The 17152-nt window shown below is 39.7% G+C and overlaps 2 protein-coding genes across 2 annotated transcripts; one reads left to right on the forward strand and one right to left on the reverse strand.

Annotated features, from left to right (window-relative positions):
- Nucleotides 1-283: 283 nt before the first annotated feature.
- LOC114431778 (transcription termination factor 1, mitochondrial-like) lies at nt 284-2261 on the reverse strand. Its single transcript, XM_028399402.1, has 2 exons — nt 2189-2261; nt 284-1795 (listed from the first exon to the last, which is right to left on the reverse strand). Exon 2 carries the CDS (start codon nt 1754-1756, stop codon nt 614-616), a length of 1143 nt encoding a protein of 380 aa, XP_028255203.1. The 5' UTR covers nt 1757-1795; nt 2189-2261; the 3' UTR covers nt 284-613.
- Nucleotides 2262-4966: 2705 nt separating this feature from the next.
- On the forward strand, nt 4967-16944 carry LOC114432023 (A-kinase anchor protein 9-like). The gene is made up of 7 exons (XM_028399775.1): nt 4967-5193; nt 11530-11802; nt 14685-14729; nt 15284-15346; nt 16121-16270; nt 16479-16633; nt 16839-16944. Exons 1-7 carry the CDS (start codon nt 5146-5148, stop codon nt 16942-16944), a joined length of 840 nt encoding a protein of 279 aa, XP_028255576.1. The 5' UTR covers nt 4967-5145.
- The last annotated feature ends 208 nt before the right edge of the window (nt 16945-17152 follow it).

The following is a 17152-nucleotide window of genomic DNA, read 5'->3' on the forward strand; positions in this document are numbered from 1 at the left end:
AGGTCCGTAGTGAACATGCTAGCAAACATTGGTTCCGCATAACAAACTCTCAGGAATATAACATAAAACGAATGCTCGCTATATGAATATACATGAAATGCATCAGTTTTAAAAATGACACCAAAATGCATCTATAATGCCACAAAAGCAAATAATAATCACACACGACATTTATACTGAGTTAAGGATGAAACAGCATCAGACACCTTTCTTAAAAATGGGTTTTTATTTCAAAATTGCAGTTAGAGGAACACATGTGCATATTAAAGGTGAAAATGTGGAGTATGCAGTGTTACAAAACAAAAGACAATAAGTATTTTTGCATTTAAGGCAGAAACAATTAGCTGGATTATATTCAATCAACCAACTGATAGAGAAAAGCAGCATTAGTGATCAATTTATAAGGCATTGAAAAGTACTAAACATCCACTAGTTATATTTGCTGCTTTTTTAGTCATAATGACTTAAATTACACCTTATAAGGGAAAAAGACTGATCAAGAACATCAGCTGAAGATGTCTCCTGCAAGTCATATAATGCCAAAGATCACATTTTCTAAGTGTATGAAGTCAAGCTCAAAGAAAAGCAGCGGGTAATGTAAGATTACAGGCAGCTACAGTGAGTTAGCTGGTGATGCAAGTTTTTCCATCTTTGCAACAAAACGCTTTCGACTACAGTCCAGGATGTTGATCCCATTTTTCTGGAAGTCGTATCCCACTCTCTTCAGCTCCACCAGTCGCCCTGTTATGTTCTGTGTGCTGTACTCCAAAACCTTGGGCTTCTCCAGGATCTGTTTTATTGTTATTCCTCCTTTTAGGAGACAGTCAATTTTAGAGTTCAGTGTGTCTGTCCCAATGTAGAGAATCATCGGATAACTAATGACCAGTTTTTTTATTTCAGATTTCTCACAGCCAAGTGAAGCCGTCTTCAACTCAAGGTGGCTAAAATTATTTTTCAGATACTCACTGGAAAGATCCAGAATTTCTGACCCGGGGCCTTGAAGAAGAGTCAGGAGTTCTGAATCGTTCAAATCAAGGGAAGTTCTCAAGGTATTAATAGTTGCTCTGACTCTCTTAGTGCTTCTGATAAGAATATAGAGGTTTCTGGATATGATAGTTTTAGCAAACTGCTCTGGATTTGTTCCACCAAGCTCAGCACAGATGTCTTCCAGAAACCTTAACATCTGCTTATTGAGCTCTAAGCTATTGGAGAATGTACGCGGTGCTGTAGTCAGCAGCCGATGAAGGTCTTTGGTGTTCAATCCCAGTGAGATCAGAAAGGATATGTTCTTCTGTAAGTTCTCATTATCGCTGGAGCGAAAGAAAGACTCGGGTGAGCGATCCAGGATGGTCACAATTTCTGCATCTGTCTGAAAGATGTTTCTCCACAACTGCCAGCGTTGCTCCATGTGCTCAATCGAGCGGGTGATCGCGCGGGGATAACGGGATATGATGCTGGCAATTACTTTCAGACTGGCACCTTTTCTTTGCAGGAACCTAGCAAGGCCTTGTTCATTAGTGAAGGGTTTACGCAGCACCCCAGGCTGACGCTGTCGTGCCTTCCTCACATCAACTCCCATTAGATTCAGGTTCTGGAGCAGGTCTTCATTCTCCCGGATCACTGGCAGCTTTGAACTGCAAAGCCTCATGGGAAGGCAGGTTGATGCCAACTGTACTGGAATCACCCCAAAGCTGCGCTGCAACATCCCTGATCGATGTAGCCCAAAGAGGGCCCTGACTCCAGGAACTGCTGCCATTTTTACTGAGCTGTAATATCACTGCCAGTTTCAGCACAGCTGAAAGAACAAAAATAAACATGATATATTAACAAATAATAAATAGTAACCCTATAGAATAATAACTACATTATAAATGTCACAAAAATACAGGAAGAGTAAATGTGCTTTAGTGAGTGTCAGGTGCAGATTTTTTTTTAATACTGATACAACTGAATAAATAATCTGTATCTACTGAAGCACAGTACTTGTAGTTTTTGCCGCAGCTGATATAAAATCTAACTAAAACCTAAACTAAAATGTTTGTTTTCGCAGGTGGAAGGTGGAAGTGGAACTTACACCTTCTGTTACATTTCCGGGTTTTTTTATCTACAGCTACTTTTATTCGCTACGATTTATAAAACGTTTCAGTACGTACGTTCAATATAATAGTCAGCTAAAAAACAAACGTACCGTATGCGAGATTAATTCACTCATGATCATGCTGTAGAGGCGGGCTTGTTCTTGACAGCTCCATGTATGAAGCGGAAACGTGAATTTAGTAAACTCTCGCGAGATTTGAAAACCCCGTAACTTTGCTCTTTAGCGCCACCTAGAGCTTTGGAGTTTAACTTTTTAATCGTTCTGTTTGCTTACAGACACTAGATGGCAGCAGAGAGCTTTAAATTAAAATGCTTTTAACATAAAGTAAAAAATAACAAAAATAGAATTCAGAAAGTCTAAGTTTTTAATATAACCTACTTTTATATTTTGTTCAAATTAATTTGCATCCAAGTAGTCAGGTCAGAATCAGAAATACTTTATTGATCATAGGGGGAAATTGCTCATACAGGTGCTCCATGTATACTAAAAAAACAGGTTAGAAATATAAAATAAGGTAAAGTAGTAAGAGTAAAATAAAAAAATAAAACCTAATAAATTCTAAACATTAATAAACATTCAAGTAAAATCCAGACAAGTGAAGACTGATATCATATTTAATACAACTAATACTGTGTGCAGTAAAATCTTGTCTGCAATAGGTCAAAACACACATTTAGGATCAGACTTACAGATTTTGTACATGTAGAATTTCATCTTTTTGTTCAACAGTCAACAACAAAAAAAGACCTTTATAAGATCTTTATTTTTCACTTAAGCATAATGAGTTTTTTTTAAGTAAATATATAACTTTAAGATGATAAATGGAAAGCTTCAGTTGAGTATTAGACCCACAACCTTGTAGATCATTGAACATCATTGGATAGATCATTAATAGTTAATTCTGTCCCAGCTACAGCAGTCATTCTGGATGCCCATGGGATACAAGAGTCTATTTGCCATGTGTTGTGGCTCACAGCCTGGCAGTGAAAAACCTACTGACCCATTGCTTCTCTTCACCGATGAGTCCCACCACTTATGAATATTTTAACAGAGCACAGTGATATCTTCATTATGCAAATGAGCTTTCACTCCATTGCTCTAAGATTGAAGTGACTGCTGTTTTGGTCACAACAGCGTCTGCACTGATAGGATGGACAGACTCTTAGCTGTGTCAGGCAACAACAGGTCACAGCTAAATTTCCATTTTATTCTCTGCTTATGGGTTCAAAGCACCTTCTGCTCATTTGCATAATAATAGCTGATGGTTTGCACCTATTTAGTGATTTGAGACTCTACTAATATTCTGCCCGAGTTCAAACGTGCTGCTGCTGCTGCTTGCATGGTCGTCTCTTAAAGTCTGTTTCTAGTTTCTGTTATTGTACATCACATATTAAGAAACATTACACGAAAGCTGGTCTTTGTCCATTTGTTGTGGTCTGCTTCATAGAGTTGCTTGGGTAACTGCAGACATAGTACTCCCCTAACTGAATCAATAATTTAGAAAGAGCAAAAACTTTCAAATCCTCAGTGGACACTGTTGAACAGACAGCGAGCGCTCACAGGTGAGATCACATTAGTAAGAATGTCCAAGAGAAGATGGGTGGAATTCAAGATCTGTCAAACTATAAGCTGCTCAGCTCCTGTCAGCCGAAGACACAGATCATCTTCTCCTGCTGCTGCTGCTGCTGCTACTGGTATGTTTCAATTTAGCAATTTCAGTACAAACTTTTATAAATTGTTATATATTTTCATAGCATTCTAGCCACAAACTTGGGCCTGTGGAAGTATGATTTTAAAATATTCAGACATTAAACGGGGCTTCAGTTGTGTTGTTTCTTGTGTAACAGAAACAACATTTAATTTCCCATAGGAAATGCACAATTAACAACAATTTCTGTATCTGTAAATTGGATATTTTTATGTGAAGGCAGAATGTTTTGTTGTACCAGGGGCAATATGGAGTTTCCATAAACCATAAACCACTACTAGACATATAGCACAACATAAACACCATATTTCTACAGTCTTGGCAAACCTCCAGACAGAGCCTAAGGAAATGTCAAAAATACAATATATTTTATTGTGTTTTAAGTGCATGTAAACTGAAGGATAAAGGTGGAGTCTGTAAGTAAAATATCGTCCACGCTTTCCATTATCGCCTCCATTTGTCCTAGAAACTGAAGCCTGCCTCTCATGTTACCTGCAGTCCCATTTAGCTGAGACAGCTCAAATGTTTTCGTCTTTATAGGAAGCACTGCAGTAATGCTGGAAATGTGCTCAGAATAGCCCAATCAAATGTCAGGCTGTAACATCTGAAGTGATGGCTGAGGCCTTTATTCGCAGAGAAACAGCTTTGAAATGAAAATATTTAGTATTTAAAGAAGAAAAACTCTCAACTGGGACGGCTCTGGCAACCTCTCCTCTGGTTACCATAGAAACTGAACAGAGGGTTTAAGCAGAATTCAAACTGCATATTAAACAGTGAATTTTGTGACATTATCTGCAGATATAATGAAACTGTTAGTGATTATTTTTACATGCACACAGAGGTGTTTGTATTGTAACTGTAACCTCAGAGATAGGGGAAAGGGAAAAGACACAACTCATTTAGTATTTTTGTGTCACAGTGACATCTCTTTTATTGAACATCAATCAAAAAATTATTTTCGTCAATGTCAGTGAACAGAACGATGAATGATCAGAGGTTAGAAGACAGTTTGCCCCGACTGTAGATGGTTGTAATAGCCAATTTCAATCCAAGACTGCGAAAAACTATAATTTCTGACAGCACGTAAAGGCACCGCCAGTGGAATGCCAGTGGGCGTGGCATTGCAGGCATCTACCCGACGTCATCACAGTTGGGTCTCATGTTTACGTGGAAAACATGGCGGCGGACTACCAACAAGGAGAGAGATAGTGAATGCGAGTCTCTGGCAGTGAGCTGGGAAGCCAGACGGGAGATATCTCGCCGTTAGCTGTCAGATTTTTCTCGCTGGTGTTTCGTATGAAGCAGTTCCCGTCTTGTTTCAGCCACAGAGACAGCGGCCATGGAAGACGAGGAAAGGCAAAAGAAGCTGGAGGCCGGCAAAGCAAAGGTATGATTCTCAGTTTTGGTGTTAGCATAAGTCACTAACAGTGATTTATTACTCACAAGCAATAGCTTAATGTTGTCAAGAACTTGTTTACTCACAGCTGGGTCTGTCAGCTGTTTTTTGGGGGCTCCCCCTCCCCTTCATAACACCCCTTCAGCTGTCAGACCAGCCAAACATGCGCCCTGCTCTGACAGCCGGGCGCTTGCCGGGGGGCTTTAGCATAGCAACTAGCTAACGACAGACTCCCTTTGTCATGCTGCCTATCTAAACCTTACTCCAGTGTTTCCTTTTCACTTTTGTAGACTGGCGTGTAGGACACTGTACGCAATGCTAACCTAATCATGCTCAAGTGAAGCCGTCACATTGTTATCTAGGGCTTATAAACGCCACCTGAAGTGACTCTGACAGGCTGGTGTAACAGGATTTGCAGGACATATCCCCACTAGCAAGAACAAACATGCCAAAAACATGTGCTACATTGGCTTTATTAGTCTGTTAGGCTAGGATAATCCCCATTTATCCATGGCTTAGTTTTGTCTTTTAAACGTGGGTGAAAAAAGAAATTGTCAAAATTGTAAATGGCCATGAAAAACTTCTTTTAAGAATTGGCTGAGAATGAGCAACATGTCCTTGCAGTATTACTCTTTTGTGTTTTTATATCCAAACATCTTGGATATGGGTTGCATCTGTAAAGAGGTATTAACAGTATGAGCTAAAGCAAAGCTCAACTTTAATCATGTAATAGTAATGCCCTAATGGTAATGGACACTGGAGATATGTGACTAATTGTATTAAGCACATACAACGCAGAAATATGTCCAGCTGGAGTAATCTATAAAGTGACATAAATATGAGAAATATTTCCTGAAAATGAGCAATTGACTGATTAGATTTAGACAACCAACCTGTCCACCTACCTGAAAAGTGAAATGTTGAATTAAGGTCTTTTGTCTGTGTCGTTAAAGATAAGTAATCATGGTGGTGGACATTTACTGTTTCTCTTAGTGAAAGAAGAGAGAGCAAGACTGAGATTTAGGTCAGCTAACATTGAGTCAAACACAAAATTAAAGATTTGACACACCATCATTTTTCCCCAAAATTTTCTATAATAATTCAAGATAATATTATTCTGGCCACACCAACCTTCTATCAGGCAGACTTAAAAAAAGGGGCAGCAGTTCAAATGTTTTGTATTTTGATCCTGCTGAGAAACATTTAGTATGCTGTTTGTTGTGTCTTTTGGTCAAGGTCTTATACAGGAGATGGAGGTCTGGCTTTTAGGTTTGCACAGCGGGAGATAGACCATTTCCCTGGTTATGACTTTGGTATTTTGGCTTCTAAAAGGCCTCTCTGTGCTGCAGGCTTCTGTTTTTTATCACACAGCACCATGTCACCATGTCCTCACATGCGTTGGAGAAACTTTACAAGATATTCCTCTGAATAGCTCATTGATAACGGTCAGCAGGGATACGCAGGACATAATTATTTGTGCAAGTTCATACTCAGAGAGGATCTTGCAAGCTTACATTGAGTCTGAGCGGATTAATGTTGGAGTCAGTCAAGCTATGGAGAGTGTTGACATGACCTACAGTCTCTATATGATTATTATCATATAGATAAGCTTTACCTGGAGAGTTGGCAACACACTAATTGACTTGACATTGGCAAAATGACTATGGGATGATACAGATGAAGGAAGATTTCATGTGGATGTGCAAGCAAAGTGTAAACTGTCAATCATCTATTGTCAAGCCTTTTTGATGTTACTTCTGTACCAGACAAGAGCCTCTTGAGTCATACAAGACAATAAGCAAAAAAAATCGTGCTAGTGTTGTCAGGCTGTTGTTCCAAGCCATTAGCTGCAGATGTATTGTTATCTTACACGGCTCCCTACAAAATGGACCATATTGACAAGTGCATTACTGGCATTATAGATTTACTCGTTCAAGACTCTTGCTCAATTCTCCAGTTACATGGGTGATATTTGTGAGGCTCTGTCTTTTGAAAGCACCCATCCCTGCACAGATGAGCCCAAGATTTTGTGTTAGGTCAAAGAAACCCCCGTTACAATCAACAGGGGAGGTGTCTATAAGTCTAATACTAATCCCTACACCCAGACTCTGCAGATGCTGCAACAATGCATCTCTAATGTCTGTGTTCTTGTCTGTTTTAACTGAATCATGCAAACTTTTAATCCCGTTTCCTTGTACACTGTGTTTGATGATTACCAGCCTTTGTGTGTTGAACAGCACTGATGTTTAACGAAACATCAGGGAGTGCGTCAGCCCATTTGCTGTTGCAGCAGTGTATGCTGACTGGCCCGTGTGTGGGCACTGCGGTGTTTGACTAATGTGATTCAGGTGATATTGACATCATTCATGAAAGATGTCATGTTTATTTGTTTCTTTGCTCTTCTGGTATGTTTGCAGAGCTTAAAATCTGGTTCTTCAATTATGCTGATGGTGTTGATGGGTGCATGCAAACTTGTGTCTCTACCAGTGAAGTTAAAGCAGGTCTTTAAGAGGGATGAAAGTACCACCACTTGCTGAACATTGACTTCAACAGTGCATTCATAGAATACAAACTATTCTCTCTCTGGGTTCAGTTTACCTAAAGGGTCAGTGTCACTGTCAGGCAGCATTGTGGGTTTTGAGGACAGCAAAGATACACGTTGATCTACTTAACTTAGACCTGAATAGTTAATCCTTGAGGTGACTAAGCACGGAGGTGCCCTGGCTGCATTGCTCCGCATGATGAATGAACTATTATCATCATGGCTTATGTAGTTTATTAACTGGTTGAGTTGACAGTGGGGGATTTTAGATTATTGTTTTTAGACAGTAATAATGATGGGAGAAAATGTTGAACACTTATAAAACGCTTGTTCTGTCATGCTGTGCTGCTTCAGAAGGGATTGCCTAGAAGGGATGTGCGTAATTGAATGTGATGGTCTAACAGCTGCCCAGGTTTAATTAGATGCAACCTTGATGATGACTAAACCCAACTTCCTCCCTTTGTAGTTCTGAATACTTTTGTGTGGATCTCCTGTGATGTACAAAAACATCTTGTATTGTTGTGATGGAAAAAATAGGAAAGTATAGAATAAGACGCTGCAGTTGCACACTACACCTGCTAACTAAGTGTTGGTATGCAAGAGATTGTGTGGGTTTCACTGAGAGGAACTTGTACCAGTAGACAGCAAAATTCATTTTTAGGGGCTGGGGTCTAACCCTATGTAGCACACCAGAATGTGTTATCTTCCAGATTAACTGCAGTGTATAATGCACAAAAACATAATCGTAGTAGTAAAAACTCCAGGTGTTATGCTCCGGTATATAATTACAGACATTGGAAGCTCTAGCACATTAAAGCCTGGGAGTCAGCTGGAGTGAGCACATACATCAGGATTGTGTACCTACATGCCATGCACTACATCTGGCCAGAGTCCTGCAAATTTCCTCAAATCCTCTGAGCAGGCAACCCCCGACATTTCAGTGTTGCACTCTGCACACTGTTGTTTCTGTGGATTATAAGGAGACTGCAGCAGCGGTCATTAGTACCAGTAGTCATGCTGCATTTGGTACCTCCATAATACTCAGATTCTTGATTTGTTGTTGCCAAATCTGGGCACGTGAAAATAAATAAGGCCATCTTGTCGGCCCACAGATTAAACTGAACCAAATTTAATACCCTTCAATTCCTTCCTTATAATGTTTGCTTATTTATTACTCTTTTAACACATGCTATTCAGTGACAAAGTATACATGATGTGACTCCTGGCTCCTAAATGGCCACTTATTACTCACAACAGCATGAACATCAGTTCCTCCATCACATGCCAGTTTCTTTTTTTTCTTCTGTGTTTTGGTCTTTGCATTATTACGGCCTGTAAGAAGTGTGAGGGCCCACTCATTGCTGCTTGCAGCTTTAATCTCTGGTTGTATTTAGAGCCTGATGTTGTTCTACCTGCCAGACTCTTGCTAAACCTGGTGCGACAGAATTAGCTTGAGTTTACTGTTTACTAGTTTACTTTAGTTACTGTTCACTAAATGTGAAATGTGTGAAGTGACGATGACACTCTCATGGCACATAACATGGCAAGCTGTGGACTTCCCCTTTTGAGTTGCAATGACCTATTTGTCATCTGTTTGTCCAATGGATATTAGTTAATTAACTGCAGTGTGTTGTGCACAAAAAACATAATTGTAGTAGTAAAAACATAAAAAGTTTTATGCTCCGGTGTATAATTGAGACATTATAAAATCTGGGAGTCGGCTCGAGTGAGCACATACATTTTGTACCTACATGCCATGCACTGCATCTGGCCAGATTCCAGCAAATTTCCTCAAATCCTGTGAGCAGGCAACCCCCGACATTTCAGTGTTGGGCTCTGAACACTGTTGTTTCTGTGGATTATAAAGAGACTACAATGGAAATTAGTTAATGCACAGAGATACTTCTTGTACTTTTTTTTAAAACTAATACATTATGCGAGTATAGCAACATAACCTATATCTAATTATGGGGGTAGTTACTGCTAGATTTTCCCTTAATTATGGATTGGATGGAATGAGGTCTGTAACACAAGTCGTCTAAATATATATTAAACATATATTTTATCAGACACAAATACATTGGGAAAAAAAACCTGTGTGGAAAAAAATGTGCAAATGTTTTCAGACAGCAGATGGTGATACACCTACGTAGTTTCTGTTTTCCCAGATGGTGATATAGCTACGCAGTCTTCACTCTTCCATATGCTCAGCCAGAGCTTTGCTCTGCCAGGCCAAATGGGACAGCCTGCAATGATAAGCAGCTCAATGAAAAGGCTGGGGTTTCCTTCACTTTTTTTTTTACCCCCCCTAAAAAAATTCTGTGTGATTTCTGATATATATAGTACACTTACTACTCATGTATCACTGTGATTCACTCAGAATATAAGACAAGCCAAGCATTCATGTTTCATTCCGTGTGCTGGTATTTGATAGATAAGACTCATCTAGAAGTACAGATAGGTGGATATATTTGGCTGATGGGTGGATCATGTGTGGAGGTACGGAGGCACAGATCAAGAGCCCTTTGAGCTTTTTAAGCTGTGTATTGTAGGCGGAGGGGAGCATGACTCTCAGCTCTGTTGTGTCAGCCTCTAACCTTTTTTTGTACACACGCACATTCTGCTGATTTTAAGCTGCTGATACCAGAGTGAGGCTCACCTGATTGTGCATGTAACCGGTGCTGCTGCTGATCACCTGCAGCCAGCTGTACACATTCCCATATGGTTGTTCTCAGCTGGCACACAGCAAACTTAATTGGCAGTTTTGCTAGAAACAATATCAACCCTGTGGTTGCACTGGAGGAAAAAAACGATAAAGGATCACCAGAGTCAATAAAAAAAAAGACTCACACAGACTCTTAATATTAGTGCTAAAGCTGTGTTGGCATGCCATGCATGTCATAGGGCAGGGCATTTCAGTGGCATTTTTCTGACAGGTGAGAGGTTATTAATGCTGTATCCGTGGCAACAGGCTATCTACACAGACTCTGTGGCCGCCCATTCAGCACCTGCAGTGTGACACCTGTAGCCCCTGCTGTCCACCCTGCTCAGCTGACTAGAATTTAATTGCTCTTGCTGCTTGTTCGTGCATAATGGGTAGTATTAGAACAAACTTTCCAGGCTGTGTAATTAGTATCATTATTTCTCTGGTGGTGGTTAAGTAAAAAATATTCATGTTTGTAGGAGAAATAGAGGAAAGAAAAACATTGTTCTTGTTAAATTAAACAATCTGTTTAGACATAAAGTGACAGACCAATGACTTGACTGTTTAATCAGTGTTTTTTGTTGTGCATAAAGGATCATCACAAGGCCATGAGTATTAACAAGATGCACCTAAAACAGGAGACAAGATGATTTTTTTTTTTCCTGTTGAAATCTGGAAAACCACGTTATTGGCTCTTTAGACACACCACTGACATAGTTTAACAATGAAATCCCTTTAGTTGGGATTAGCACCTGGCACAGCAAAAGGCATGTGTCGAGTCATATGGACGCAGGGAGGGAGGATTCACTTGGAGCAGGAAAGCCACTTATTTGGTGCATACAATGTTTCGCTTGAGTATCACCAAACTGTGTCGACTCAGAGTAGGTTCATTTTTGTATATTTCTTTTATTAGTTTAAGTAAGTTAGTTCATCATTTAACAGTTGAACATATGGATCAGATAAACAAACCTGCAACAGGAGATGGCTGTTTGCTAATGACTTTTAACTTACAGCGACTATCTTCACAGCGGAAAGTGTAATTTTAATTTTAATTATTCTGTTTCTCTTCTTTTTCCTCCAGCTGGCTGAGTACCGCCAGAGAAAAGCTCACGCGGACTCCCAGAAGAAACAGAAAAAGAAGAAGAAAAAGAAGCCGGCGGAAGATTCAGAAGGGGATTCGCAGGGAAGGGTGGAGGCTGAGACTGATCAGACGGTGGGAGGAGAGGAGGTCTCTGGCGAAGGACACGAGGGATCACAAAAACGAGATAAAGGCCCACCCACTACGGAGTTTACCTTCACCAAAACACTGAGGAGCGGAGAGACTGTCAAGCATGACCAGACCTACAACATAGAGGTAGACGCACACACTTGTTACTACGCTATTCTACACAACAACACACACACATTGTAGATGCAAGATCGTAAAACTGCAGAATAGTGGTTTCAGTGACTGGTGGGTGCCATCTCACATTACAAGTTTCCTGCTTGCACAGCCATCCCTCTTCTCACGCTCAACCACTTATTACCCATATTTAGATTTGGATTAATGAGGAGACTCACACCTAAGTCTCCAGGGACAGTTTGTGATCATTTGTAACAATATGATCCTGGAGAGCTTACATATTTGGCAACAAAGCTGAAATACATGAACCATTTGCACTAGTGCATCTTTGACAGAGTAGTGTGATGGCTCGAAAACACTTCACTTACTAGTTTATTATCTGTTAATTCCTTTTATTTGCTTGCATTCTTATTATTTTTAGTCACTTATTCCCCTGATATTGCAGTTAATAAATCACACTGTCTACATGTTGTTAGAGCTTTATGAAGAAATACTGACTGGATTAAGTGTCTCACTGTATAATCCCTCCACATGTCTGTTTATATGATGCAAAATTGAACTAAAAGTGTCATAATTTGTTGCGCGCTAATTGCAGCTGTTACACATTTTTATACATCTCAGAAACTATTTCCCAGATTTATGAATCTATAATACCTGGCAGTGTGTTTTAACGGCTTTAATTGTTATTAATACAAGTAAGAGCTTATTCAAGAGGCAGGGTGTGTAGCGAAGATTCATATTAAGAGATCTCTGTGAAGAAGAGCATTGTCTCTGTTGTTTCCTCGGGCTTAATGAGGCCAGACTAGCTGTCATGACAACCAGTCCTACCGAGAGTACACTGTGATGTAGGAATTTCAGTAGAGTGAATTTCTAAGTATTTCTTTTTCCTCTTTGAAATGTTAAAAACAAAGCTAGAGAGAGATTGCAGGCTGATTTACTCCTGTGCTGCAGAGGAAAACAATAGAGCTATTAGATGTATTGTTAATGCACACAGCTTGTGTCGACAAATACTTAAACCATGAGGAAGACATGACCTAATATTGTTGTAGAACTTGAAAAATCCCAGACTTCTCAGATGAACCATAATCATGCTATTAAAAACTTAGGCTTAGTAAAATTCATTATTGTTGAACTCTTTTCACAGATTTTATGATTTACTTTTGTAATTTTAATGATTTTTTTGCATGTTTTAAATGTTATAAACAAACAGACCTAGCCTTTAAGCCTGCAATGATCTCCCACATCACAAGATAAATGGTGGAGTTTGAGCTTGAACAGTGATGTTTAAAAAAAAAAAAAAAAAAAAAAAAATTGCTCACCCACTTACATTATTCTGCAGCATAACCACAGTCTGAATCTGTGGACCCGAGGGCTCTTGTGCACTTTTTTTTAACATCATTAAAGCCCTCAGTCCCTTTCAGCAGCCATGTGCGGCCGCTCTTTTCCACGAACCCACTGTACATTTGATGCGGCACATGCCCACAAAAACTCCGCGGTAACCATGGAAACAGACAATTGCCTTGAAACAGGTTGAGATATGTTGGTCTGTGTGTGACCAATTCCTGTGGCCTTGCAGCACTTTTCAGCAGACCTTAAGGTTGACTGAATGCATCCGTGTTTCCTGCTCAAAGAGTTTATTTGTTTATTTATTTATTTCAAATTGGGAAGGACTCACATTTCTCTCTGTTACAAAAGACTCTCTGACAAACTGTATTTATGAATGCCTGGATGTCATCATGTTTGAATCATAAGTGACTGGAGCACACAAGGATGGAAATGTAAAAAATTACTCACATTCATACATTATTTATCCACTGAGATTCGAGTTGCTTTGCTGTCAACAATTTTTTTGTCTTTATCCTAGACTGTATCTGGTCATGGGGCCTTGGCCTATGGTGATGCTGCTTTCTGTGAACAGGAGGTGTTGCTGTGGAAACACAACTGCATCAGTGTTTTCCATTCTCCAACATCTGAAAGAGATTTAATCACAAATATGAGTCTGTTGACTAGAAATGTGCAAATAAACTTTGCGTCAGGATCATGAATAATGTTGTCTGTATGCAACACTGAACATCTGCAAGTAACTAAAGGGTGAAATGACTACACTTAACAATGCCTACTCACTTTGTGTTAGCTGAGAAGGCAGACACATTCTAGTGGCAGCTTAATTAATGCTCACAACTTGTACCTACAACCTGAAAATGGAGTTCTAATTAAATGCGTCAGCTCACTGTTCTAACGCAGCAATTTAATCAACATACTGCAGGTCCCTTTGAGTGTTGATATGGTGAAAGTGCTGTGCATATCAGCTGAATTATTTGCTGCTCCTCTATTATTTCGTGTTAACACTCCTAATGGTATGCAGCTTCTGTGTGTTTTCACTCCTTTTACATTAGTCCTTGTGGGTTTTTATTCTTTCACTGCAATGTAAAGTCATGAAACTTTTGCTGAAAAACAGAATGATGTAATGATCACAGTGGATCCAAACTTTACCTGCTCCGCTTGGCATGACTCTACTTGGTTAATCGTGTCTGTTAACAGTCTGAGGTCTTGCAACTTAAGCATGTCATTTTTTTTCCGTTCTGGCCCCAATACAGTTTCAATTTATGACCCAGGAATTAAACCAAAAATAGGCTTTGATAATGGCCGTCATTACCCTGTGGGAGTGAGGAAGGAGCTCTGTGGCAGAAGTAGGCTAAACTCATATTTGATTGCAGAGCACATGCTAAAGTAGGAAATGTGGCAGTTGTTTGTTCTTTTTACGACTATAGAATACATATTTTTTTATATGTTTATATAAAATGTGATGTTATGATTGTCCCTTATGTATAATTATCTTGCATTCTTCTACTTGTCTGTTATTGATTAAGTTGTTTTATGTCTGTCTCTTGCAGCCGGAGAGTGAGGTGTCCACCACTGCTGAAGATTATTCCTCAGAGGTGAGCTCATCTTTTTGAACATATAAACCATCACCACTCTGTGCTGTAGGGAATTTAGATCACACCTGTGGCTTTCTTCCTGTTTTGGAAAAATCATGTTGTCGTATTAATATGTGACTTTTGGTTGTAGCTAATTAACAGTGTGTCCTGTTAGCTACATTGAGTGACTGTTTTAATAGAGATGGTACTGAATAAAAAGGAGGTAGAAATCATTTGCATTAGTCTAGAGCTTGCGTTGGTTCTTCTCTTTGGTGAGTCAGACCACTTGAAGTGCTGAAAAAATACATTTGCAAGGTAAATAACTTCCTGTTGTTGAACCGCTGGGCACATTCTCAAATGAATGAAATAAAATCAGTTTATGTTACAGTTAAAATCAGGATCATTTTGGGGGGATGATTCATGTGATTCACTTTTACAGAGGAATAAATCATAATTTATCAGATTTATTGTGCTTACAATCACAAATCCCTGAAGAAGGGTCCTGACATGAATCAGGCTTCTCCATTGCAGTTCCCAGATCGTACTGTTTGAATGAGAGCATTGTGAATTAACAGGTAAATGGGTGCCATGATGAGATGACAGAGAACCTAATGATGTCCACGAAGGAATTTATTTGGGTACAGTAATCCAATCAAGCAGTTTTTTGGCTTTGCTTTGGCTTTGCTAACAAACCCACTGGCTGCTGGACTTGACTGTATATGCTTAACAATTTAGTCTTTGTCCTTTAACACTAACCGTGTCTGTCCTACGCTGTGCTTGTCTCTATACTCAAATACACAGCATGTTAAATACATGAAAGAAGTAGGGAAAGGGCAAAAAAAATGAGTTTTGAAAGCACAGTTGGCTCAGGAGTTTAGGACTGAACGGGTCACTCTGACATTTAGAGGTGAAAATTATCTCTTGTGGAGAAAGGAGTGAAGGAGGGTGGATGATGAGGAGAAGACAGCAGGTGTTACATAAAGAGCTGCTCTCTTTAGAGCCACTGAACAGAAGAGACAGAAACCAGGAAGGTGCTGATCAGCTCAGATACAATAAGAGAAAAACCAAAGAAATATTAGACACATGTTAAGGATTAAAAGAACATCAGGATAATTTAGAAGACTGATAGAAATGTTTTTAGTTAAAGATGTATGAGTAACAATGCTTTTCATCCTTTGAGCTCATGTTGAATGTTGAGGATTTTCTGATGAATCGAACGCTCTGTGATGCATATTTCTTGTCTTGCACAATAAAAACAGTGTTACTACACTTTCTTTCATGCAGCTCTTTGCTCTTTTAACTAAAGGCTGTTGCTCATTAGTGGTGACTAAACTCTTTCCTATAACCTGATCTGTCCCTTATTTAAATGTCATGAATGCAAGGTTCTTGCTAAACAGTACTTTCCTGCTCAGGAGGAGGTAGAGCCGTTGCAACCAGTGACAAAGGGAGGAACGGTGCAGGATATGGAGGATGCACTAGCAGCTAAGACCAGGGCGGTGGAGGAGCTGAGTCGAGAGTTAGAGGAGATCAGGTCTGCTTTCGGTGCTGAAGGAGTGCAGCAGGTAAAGGGTTAATCACTGCATCATATATGATACACGTTATATAGAGTTACTACATTTTTTACGCCATCCGTGTTCAACATTATATGTATGTACCTTTTTATGCTGCTGTTAAACTTTTCTCCCTCATTTACTCAGTTCTACCTCAGCATTATTGCTTACACTGCAAACAATTGAACTCACTGTGTGTTATTCTGTTTCACATTCATAGCTGCAGGACTTTGAAGCAGCTCTGAAGCAGCGGGATGGCATCATCACACAGCTCACATCCAACCTCCAACATGCTCGTGAAGAGAAAGACGAGATCATGAAAGAATTCCTGGCGCTAACAGAACAAAGCCAAAAACTGCCATTCAGTTCCAACAGGTGTGGCAAGATTTTTATTCTGTAATTTTATTTAGACTGAGACAAGATAGTTTTTACCCACTGATGATGTGTGTGTTGGCAGCATTAACTGTACTACTGCTTGTTATTTAGGCAGCATAGTTTGGCATAATAATCTGTGTGTGGAGGAGTGGGCCTGTACCTATATCAAAAGGAAGTGTTAACATATTCTGTGTGATAATCACAGCTGCAGGCAGGGAAACGCTCAGGAACACCAGCCACAGCAGCACCGCGGCGGATCTTCTGCAGGCCGGCAGCAGATCTTCAGTACCAACAGCAGCTGGAGGACATAAATGTTGAGGTCAAGGAGGCATCAAGAAAGAAGCAGAGAACACCTGGAGCACATCAGCCAGCTCCAACACAAGCTCAGTGAGATGGAGATGGTGAGAAATTGCCTTGTGTTTTGTTACAGATATATATTATTTTAGACACTTCTGTTTAGTTTAAATGGTTGGTTTTAAAATTGCCCATGCATTTTCACATTTGCAGGTGGGGAGTCAA

Source organism: Parambassis ranga, chromosome 2, assembly GCF_900634625.1.
Source record: "Parambassis ranga chromosome 2, fParRan2.1, whole genome shotgun sequence".
Classification (NCBI taxonomy): domain Eukaryota; kingdom Metazoa; phylum Chordata; class Actinopteri; family Ambassidae; genus Parambassis; species Parambassis ranga.